We start from the raw sequence: 9,133 nt of genomic DNA, 5'->3' as shown, positions 1-9,133 counted from the left end.
TTATTTAATTTAACTAGAAACAACATAACGAAGACAAATAACAGAAGTTGGATAGCTTAGCTGGATTATGATACCAAATATGGCTTCCCCTCTCTTGGTTCCTTGTCCTTACCCTCTCAGTCGACGGCATCTCAGCCGCCCATCAACCATCCACGTCAAAACATTTTTAATTTATAGAAAAGGAAAAGGCCCGAACCGAGGCAACAGTAGGGTACTGTTACTATATATAAAAAATTGATCTAGAACAAATCCTTGATTCCGCAACGGTTGTGGGCCTTTGGGCCCCCGACTTTCTGAATTTTCAAAATTCAAAAATTCAAACGCGTAAAGGTAAAGGATAGAAAGAAAGAGGGCAAAAACGGTGCGGGGCGTGGACTCAATCTTTGTCCAAGAAGGTCCGCTGATATTGCTTACTTTCCATCAATTTCCGCTCTTTCCCCTTTCTCAAGTCCATCGCTCTGCTACAAACCCAAGCTCCTTTCTATTCTTTTCAGCGTTCATTTCAAGTCCAAGCTTTCGTTTCTTCTAGAGCTTTCCTGATTTTTGAAGATCGAAGATGACCACCATGGAGAGCTTGATCGGCTTGGTTAATAGGATCCAGCGAGCATGTACGGTGCTCGGTGACTATGGCGGCGGCGATAACGCTTTCTCTTCCCTTTGGGAGGCTCTTCCCTCTGTCGCCGTCGTCGGTGGACAGGTTCTTCTTCTTCTTCTTCTACATCTTTTAGTTTCTAGATGTTTGCAGAAAAGGAGAGCAACTGGGGAAGACTTGTAGTCGATCGTCTAATATGAATTATGAGGCTTATTTTCTTTTGTATTTGTATTGTAAACAGAGCTCGGGGAAGTCTTCAGTGCTCGAGAGTATAGTCGGTCGTGACTTTCTTCCCAGAGGATCAGGTTCGTTCGTTTTTTCTTTTTTTCTGCCTTTTCTTTTTAAAATTTTAGTCTCTTGAATTGGAGTAATAGTGATGTTTAATTTGGTCCAGGAATCGTGACGAGACGGCCTCTGGTATTGCAGCTTCATAAGACAGACCAATCGTCACAGGAGTATGCTGAGTTTCTTCACCTGCCTAAGAGAAGATTCACGGATTTTGGTATGCTTTATTTTTTACAAAATATTCTAAGACCATATCTTTTTCACATGACTTTGCCTTTGGATACCTGAAAAATTACGAATTTGTTGGACGTTGCCATGTTTTAGCTTTCCTTTCTTCAAATTATGGGCAATTAAAAAAGAAAGAATAACACTTATCTTAAGTCCTTGTATTTGGACCTGCTAGTTGCAAATTCTGTTAAAGATGGATTTTTTTTTTCCTCCTAATTTGAGTTTGAAACTTGCAGCAATGGTCCGCAAAGAAATTCAGGATGAAACTGATAGAATAACTGGGAAGACCAAGCAGATATCTCCTGTTCCTATTCATCTCAGTATCTACTCTCCAAATGGTTCGTAACAACATCACAATTATGTTTCTTTTTTAATCAGAGTTATTTAACTAACACCATTTATTTTCTTCTGACAGTTGTCAACTTAACCCTGATTGATTTGCCCGGTTTAACAAAAGTTGCAGTCGGTAAGTGTTATTTTAATTCTTTCATCTGAATTTAACTTCATTGTTTGGCTTTCCTATTCAGTTGATGAATGTATATCATTATTCTTTCAGAGGGACAGCCTGAAGGTATTGTTCAAGACATTGAAACCATGGTTCGAACATATGTTGAGAAGGTAAGCACCTTGTAGACCTTAACCGTGCTTCGTTAACAGATCATGGTTTTTTACTCTCTCTCTCTCTCTCATGTTGAAGTGGACTGTTTTACTTAGATTCTGATGTTTACTGAAAAGAGAAAGGTTACTTAAGATCTTCTAATCAAAACTATATGAGAAATATCATCCTTGTTCATATGATTGATTGAACTAACCAACCTGTGATACCATTATTTTTTATTTGCTAAATCTTTAGATAAATACTTTTTGTTTGAAGTCTTATGTGCATAAACAATCTCAACTGGAAAATCTTAATTGTGTTTTATTTGCAATCTGAATCATTATTATGCTTCTTGCAGCCTAATTGTGTCATACTAGCTATATCTCCAGCCAATCAAGATATAGCAACTTCAGATGCTATAAAACTTGCTAGGGAAGTAGATCCTTCCGGTATGTATCTTTTTACTACGGCACCCATGCATATCCTTGCAAAGTAATTTTTGCTTGTTTATTCTTCTTTGACAAAATCTTGTGCCCCCATTTTACCAGGTGACCGAACATTCGGGGTGTTAACTAAGCTGGATCTTATGGACAAAGGGACTAATGCTCTGGATGTGAGTTCTTGTGCTGTCTCTTTTATATAGAATTTTTTTTAATTTACTGTATCTACGTGTCTTTATCTGTTGGTTTTCGTCTTGTTGCTGACTTTGTATGAAAACACGACACTTTTCATTTGCTATTTCCTTTCTTAAGGTTCTTGAAGGAAGATCTTACCGGCTGCAACATCCTTGGGTTGGAATTGTGAACCGTTCACAAGCTGATATAAACAAAAATGTGGACATGATTGTGGCAAGACGCAAGGAGCGTGAATATTTTGCCACTAGTCCAGACTATAGTCACTTAGCGAGTAAAATGGGTTCAGAGTATCTTGCAAAACTTCTTTCACAGGTTTGACTTTGAGTACATTCTATTTTAGGATTGATTTTGCAATCTTAAAGGATATCTCTCTGATGATGTTGCCTTGTTTTCAGCATTTGGAATCTGTAATCAGGGCTCGAATACCAAGTATCACTTCTTTGATAAACAAAAGCATTGATGAACTTGAATCAGAGATGGACTATCTTGGTAGGCCTATTGCTCTTGATGCTGGGGTGAGTAGCTTAGCTTTCCTATCCCCATATAAGTACAAGCTTCTTTCTGTGCTGTGTGTAATTGTGATGTTGTATTTTAGGCTCAATTATACACCATATTGGAACTTTGCCGTGCATTTGACCGGATATTCAAAGAGCATCTAGATGGAGGGTAAATTGCTTCTGCTACTAAATCATTTATCCTCTTTTGTTGCTTTCTTAGAGTAAGCCATTTTTCGTTCTCTGGCTGGTTATTGGCCTGAGTGCCTGTTCGGTCTAGCTTTTCTTCAGTTTATCTACCTCTTAAAAGCAAAAGCCAGGCGAAACAGGATTCAAGTATTAAAAATAATTTATCCTCGAATTAGATTCATGCTCTTGAGCTCATAATATGTTTAGACAGATTTGGACTGATTCATTGCTTTTGAAATGAAAATATCCTTAGTAAAGGTTGCAAAAATAATCTAATTCATTGCATCTCATGATTTGATGTATGGCTATACTTAATCTATAGGATCTAAATTTAAATAGATGTTAAGTCAGTGTTTAATTGACTATAGTACTTTAAAAATTTAAAATTATGAGCATCTTCCTTATTTGTTGCAAGCCATTACAGCTATAGAATTGCATGCTATAATACCACCTTTGGACTATGATATCTTAGGCGACCTGGAGGTGATCGTATTTATGGAGTTTTTGACAACCAGCTACCTGCTGCTTTGAGGAAGCTTCCCTTCGACCGGCATCTTTCTCTGCAAAATGTGAGGAGAGTAGTGTCTGAGGCAGATGGTTATCAACCACACTTGATAGCCCCTGAGCAAGGTTACAGGAGGCTCATTGAAGGGGCATTAAATTATTTCAGGGGACCAGCTGAAGCTTCTGTGGATGCTGTAAGTTGTCATCCTTTATTATTTTGTGGTCATGCAAGATCTATCTGGAAATCTTTTTGTAGTCAAAGTTCTGAAGTTGGCACACTAGTTTTAGCTGATATAATATTTTTGATGTAGGTTCACTTTGTCCTGAAAGAACTTGTGAGAAAATCTGTAGGGGAAACTCAGGTAAAAGTTTGGGAATTAATCTCATATTTTATATAGCTTAAGTTGTTCTAGTATCCTGCAAAAGGTGACAATCTTATGATGTTTGTATAAACAGGAATTAAAACGCTTTCCCACCCTGCAAGCTGAAATAGCAGCAGCTGCTAACGAGGCCTTGGAGAGATTTCGGGATGAGAGTAAGAAGACAGTTGTCCGATTGGTGGATATGGAGTCATCATATTTAACGGTGGATTTCTTCCGGAGGCTTCCACAGGAAGTAGATAAAGCAGGAAATCCCGCAGCCACAGCCACAGCCTCAAATACAGATCGGTATGGTGAGGGCCATTTTCGGAGGATAGGGTCAAATGTTTCCTCATATGTTGGAATGGTGTCAGAGACACTTAAGAACACAATTCCGAAGGCTGTGGTTTACTGTCAAGTTAAGGAGGCAAAACAATCATTGCTAAACCACTTTTACACACTGCTAGGGAAGAAAGAGGTAACGCCAATTTTCCTTAAATTTCAAAAAATTCTAATTATTAAGATTATAATATTTTCGTAAACATGGGTGAGACACTGCTCTGTGCATGTGGGTCATGTGTGACCTTCCTGCCATGTGCATATGCTATGGTGTATCATGTTTGTGACAGCATTCAGATTGAAGTGGTTGTATGGTTCTGGGTGTAGAGCAAAACAGTGCTTTGGATTTCTTGATACGGATTAACTGGTTGTATGGTTTTTGCATCTGTTTGTTTCAGGCAAAGCAGCTCTCGCAATTGTTAGACGAGGATCCAGCGTTGATGGAAAGGAGACAACAGTGTGCTAAAAGGCTTGAATTGTACAAGGCAGCAAGGGACGAGATAGATTCTGTATCATGGGCCCGATGATACTTGCTGTGTATTACAATATCATATAATTCCTAAAATGAATCATCCACATTGGAAACCAGCAGTAGTATAACTTTTGTTGATTGTTTGACAGCTTAGATTCTTTGTTAGATGTATTCTGGCTGTTATGCTATTCTTTATGACTCTGGAAATCTCGTGAGGGGTTGAATATTTATGTAGCAAAGTAGTGTTACGAATGTTTGAGTTTATCTATCTATTTAGCTCTTTCCGGGCCTTGCTCTCTACATTTTCCTTGATTGCGGCTCATCTATGCATCTCTGATTTGTATTAAATTTTGATAAGGTTGGAATGTAGGATTCAATCCCATTTGTTTGGCATGTTCTAAATGTCTCCCCTTGACGGGGAAACATTATTTCATGTGAAGAAGAATATTCCTATATATGTAAAAAGAAGAATATTCTATGATTTTTATTTAATAAAGGAACTCCCTTCTTTTATGACGAATTATAGTGGAAAGGGCAAGCAGACAAGGGCTCGTTAGATCTTTCTTTCTGACGCCGACACGGTTTTATCTCTTTTCGTCCTTTGAATTGAGACGAAAAAGGGAGGGAAAAAAAACCCCAAATAATTAGCTTTATTCAACGACACCCCGACTGACGTTTTTCAGCAGTTAGAATTACGCAAACAGCACAACCAGTTTTTGATTATGTTATTACGAATATACCCTTGGGAAGCCAATAACCGAAAAACGCTCCATCCCCCCCGGGTCCGGGCAACACTCATTTCAAAAGTGTTGGCCTGCCTGTATTTAAAAGGCCCTCTCTGCATTTCTTGGTTTCAATTTCCCCTGCCCTTCCAAGTTCCAATTTTGATCCAATCAGACAGAAAAGTCCTTTCTCCGTCACTTCATAATTCAGGTAAGCTAACGTCTCTCTTTCTCTCCTTCATTCTCTCTATCTGCTTGGATCCGATCTGATCACTCTCTTCTTGTTTTCTTTCCTCAATGCCAGCCAAAACGCCATCTTTATCCGTTTTCTGATTCGATCTGTGTAGGGTTGAGTGCTTCAGCTCATTTTTGTCTATTTTGTTTTTATAAAATTTCTTGGCTTCGCCTATGTGAATGTGATTGGATTTGAAATTCATGGATCCGATGTATTTTCTTTTGTTTAAGCGACGTTGCTTTTGTTTCTTGCATTTCCTGCATTGCTATAGATTCCTCCTACGTTTGTTTCCAAATCTTCTGAATTGCCTTTTGTTCCGCCATTTTTAAAAACTCAATGTTAACCTTGTGTGCGTAATTAAACAGATCAGATCATCGTGTTTTGTTTGGATTTCTTGCTTTTCTTGTTCGTTTTCTTGAACTATGTTCTTTTGGATTTATGCAGATTTAAACGCTCGGCAGTAAGCTAATTTTTCACTCATGGGAACTGTTGATGCTGCAAACAAGGTAATGAAGAATATGGAATTTATTCTGTTGATCCAATTGTTATTTATTAAAGAACAAAAGAGTTAGACTTTTCATGCATTAGGACGTTGTCAAAATACCTTCCTTTTGGAAAACTGATGCCCTCTCCAACCATCCTTTATCATAGATTCCCATTTTTCACCACCACATCAGCTTATGACATAACCTTCTGACTGCAGGATATCAGTGTTAGCTTGGCCGACAAAAAGCCAATAGTTGGTTTTGTTCTGGGTAAGCCACTCCCTGCTCTTTTATTTTTGTCTGTTAATTGTTGTACATTTAGCTTTTCATCCAGTTAATTCTCTTGTTGTTTGTAAATGCCTACAGACTCTTAAATTTTATTTTTTTTTCGTTGATTGAGCAGGTGGCCCGGGAAGTGGGAAAGGTACCCAGTGTGCAAATATTGTCCAACACTTTCTTTACACCCATCTCAGTGCTGGAGATCTTCTCCGAGCAGAAATTAAGTCTGGTTCTGAAAATGGGTATGACTTTCATGGCTGCAAAAGTTAGACATGCATAGATTTGTAGCTAACTTTAGACATTTGATTTACAGTCTGATCATTATACATGATTCAGATCTGGATTCAGCTTCACTTTAAGAAAACAATTAAACTTTTAGACTTACTGGATTGAGGAAAAACTTGTTTCTAATGATTGATTATCATTGTTATTTCTTGATGTGCCTAGTGCCTAGGTCGTTCCTTTTGAGATCTGATGGATTTTCTAATATAGAATTGTTTTCATTGAAGATTATTGGTTATTTTATCCCCAGCTAGTCAATCATTTAGACCAATAAGCTGTATCCTTGGAAATTTTCTAGGTTTGCCCTCTCTTTGGACATGACATGGAATGGTTTGATAAGCTATTTGCATCCTCTGTTCTGGTTTAATTCTAAGGACATGCGTCTTTGGTTCCTGAATCTGAACTGCATGTTTTCTGTGTTTGTTGCATTCTGACATTGAGTTGGAGGCAGAAGTGGGTGGAGGTTCATGTACTAATCTAGTTGTTTGTACTTTTATTTTCTTCGAGACCAGTTGTTTGTATTTGAACCTTTTTGTATGTAGAGAATTTTTTCTGATTACATCTGAACCATTTTCCCCATGCCACCCCATATCTGCAAGATCATTTTATACAAATTTAACACAGTATTGTCTTCTGATCTGCAGAACCATGATTCAGAATATGATCAAAGAGGGAAAGATCGTTCCTTCTGAGGTCACAATTAAGCTTCTTCAAAAAGCAATGCTTGAAAGTGGTAATGACAAGTTCCTTATTGATGGTTTTCCTCGTAATGAGGAAAACCGTGCAGCATTTGAAGCTGTTGTAAGTTTATCATTCTTTGGTTCCATATTTATTCTTGCAGTTTACATGCCCTTGTTCGTGTCTTTAACCTAGTCTTCGCAGCATCATTCAGTTAGATACTCTAACATGGTGAAAACTTGGTGGTTCTGCAGACTAAAATCGAGCCAGACTTTGTCCTGTTTTTCAATTGCCCTGAAGAAGAGATGGAGAGGCGTCTTCTGAGTAGGAACCAGGTTACTTGATTCTCTCTCTCCTTCTATGGGTCATTTATATGTTTTATATCAGAAGATCTCCTTGTTTCTTTTTGTCTTATGCCATTTTGTGTTGGTTTAATCTTTTTCTTTTCTTTCTAATGAAGGGAAGAGAAGATGATAACATTGAAACGATAAGGAAGCGATTCAAAGTGTTTCTAGAGTCCAGCATTCCTGTGATTGAGTACTATAAGGCCAAGGGGAAGGTTCGAGAGGTAAACTTCTGTTACTGAATTGTTTGGTTATTCTCTAGAGATTGGAATGTTTACTTCAGTTTACCTCAACTTCATATTGTGTTGCTATGACCTTTAGATTGATGCTGCAAAGCCCATTGAAGAGGTGTTTGAGGAAGTTAAAGTTGTGTTCACCCCAAAAGATGAAAAGGTACAGAGTCATAGTTGTATATGTAATCGTACGTTATTACTTTTCTTTGAAGCAGTCGATAGGTGCCCCATTAAAAGAATGTTTTTGTCATAAGAAGAAAAGAGGATAACCGTGTCATTGCCAGATGAACAGCATAGTATTTTCTATATTGTGATGTAAAGCATTAAGAATTTAATTATCATTGGGAGGTAGAGGATAACTATTTGACTGAGCCATTGAGGTGATGTATGGAACCAGAAAAAGAGTAGTACTTGTCCATAGCATGAGTTTTGTATCAAAACATGAAATTCTTACTGAAATATCCAGTGCTACAAGAACTCGAAAAATATTTGTTGCTCAAAATAATATATAGGTCTTGGCAACTGATCTGTGAAAGCTAGGAAAATAAATTCTTAATGTTTTAGGATAGATTTGGGATTACTTAGGAACCCACGAGGGTCATTTGAAGCACTCTCAATACATTAATTTTTGAATAATTAACGAGCAATTATATAACTGCTAAACAACTACAGAGAATAGTTTGATTACACAACATGGCTGGTTCAACGCATAAACCATATTGCTTTGCATGTTCCTCTCGACTGATATATGTGGCATATGCAGGTCACTGCCTAGGCTTTGCAACTCTACCAGCGTTGAAAGAGCAAATTCAGTCAAGGTGACTATCTTTATCCAAATTTCTGAAGTGCTCTATACCAAGCATACATTTTGTCACTGATATCACATTCCTCCGTGCAGGATATGTCACAGTTTGCTGCACATTTCTGTATTCTGATTTGTGAGGTTTTATATCACATAGTATTTGCCATTTTATGCTAGCAGTAGCTGGTTATATAGTTCATAGATACATGATGAGAGGTTGATACCTTCATATTCTTGTTATCGTAACGCTTATGCTGATAATTCACAATAAATTCTCCCATTTCTATAGTTATGATTGACGTGATTCTTATTCTTTTGCATTTTTATTGTTATTAAGTTTGCCTCTGTGAATGCTCTTGATATTTAAAGCTGAAAGAA

The 9,133-nt window shown here is 37.5% G+C and overlaps 2 protein-coding genes across 3 annotated transcripts; both read left to right on the top strand.

Moving 5' to 3' along the window:
- The first annotated feature begins 350 nt into the window (after positions 1-350).
- LOC110424987 (phragmoplastin DRP1E) lies at positions 351-4,995 on the top strand. The gene is made up of 15 exons (XM_021439722.2): positions 351-697; positions 834-897; positions 987-1,094; positions 1,342-1,443; positions 1,521-1,571; positions 1,662-1,723; positions 2,062-2,152; positions 2,252-2,316; positions 2,456-2,650; positions 2,734-2,853; positions 2,934-3,004; positions 3,494-3,719; positions 3,837-3,887; positions 3,982-4,362; positions 4,622-4,995. The coding sequence occupies exons 1-15, from the start codon at positions 557-559 to the stop codon at positions 4,748-4,750; spliced, it is 1,857 nt and encodes a 618-aa protein (XP_021295397.1). The 5' UTR covers positions 351-556; the 3' UTR covers positions 4,751-4,995.
- Positions 4,996-5,471: 476 nt separating this feature from the next.
- On the top strand, positions 5,472-9,065 carry LOC110424989 (UMP-CMP kinase 3-like). Of its 2 annotated transcripts, none has more exons than XM_021439727.2 (10): positions 5,472-5,628; positions 6,097-6,158; positions 6,356-6,407; positions 6,541-6,658; positions 7,343-7,499; positions 7,631-7,711; positions 7,837-7,944; positions 8,042-8,113; positions 8,717-8,771; positions 8,852-9,065. In XM_021439727.2, the coding sequence occupies exons 2-9, from the start codon at positions 6,132-6,134 to the stop codon at positions 8,726-8,728; spliced, it is 627 nt and encodes a 208-aa protein (XP_021295402.1). In that variant the 5' UTR covers positions 5,472-5,628; positions 6,097-6,131; the 3' UTR covers positions 8,729-8,771; positions 8,852-9,065. The 2 variants fall into 2 exon arrangements, with proteins under 2 accessions (XP_021295402.1, XP_021295403.1); XM_021439728.2 differs by lacking the exon at positions 5,472-5,628 and adding an exon at positions 5,745-5,765.
- The last annotated feature ends 68 nt before the right edge of the window (positions 9,066-9,133 follow it).

Source organism: Theobroma umbraticum, unplaced genomic scaffold (genome assembly GCF_002168275.2).
Source record: "Theobroma umbraticum cultivar Fairchild unplaced genomic scaffold, ASM216827v3 scaffold_81.0, whole genome shotgun sequence".
NCBI classification, from domain to species: domain Eukaryota; kingdom Viridiplantae; phylum Streptophyta; class Magnoliopsida; order Malvales; family Malvaceae; genus Theobroma; species Theobroma umbraticum.
This window is presented reverse-complemented; position numbering and strand designations above follow the sequence as displayed.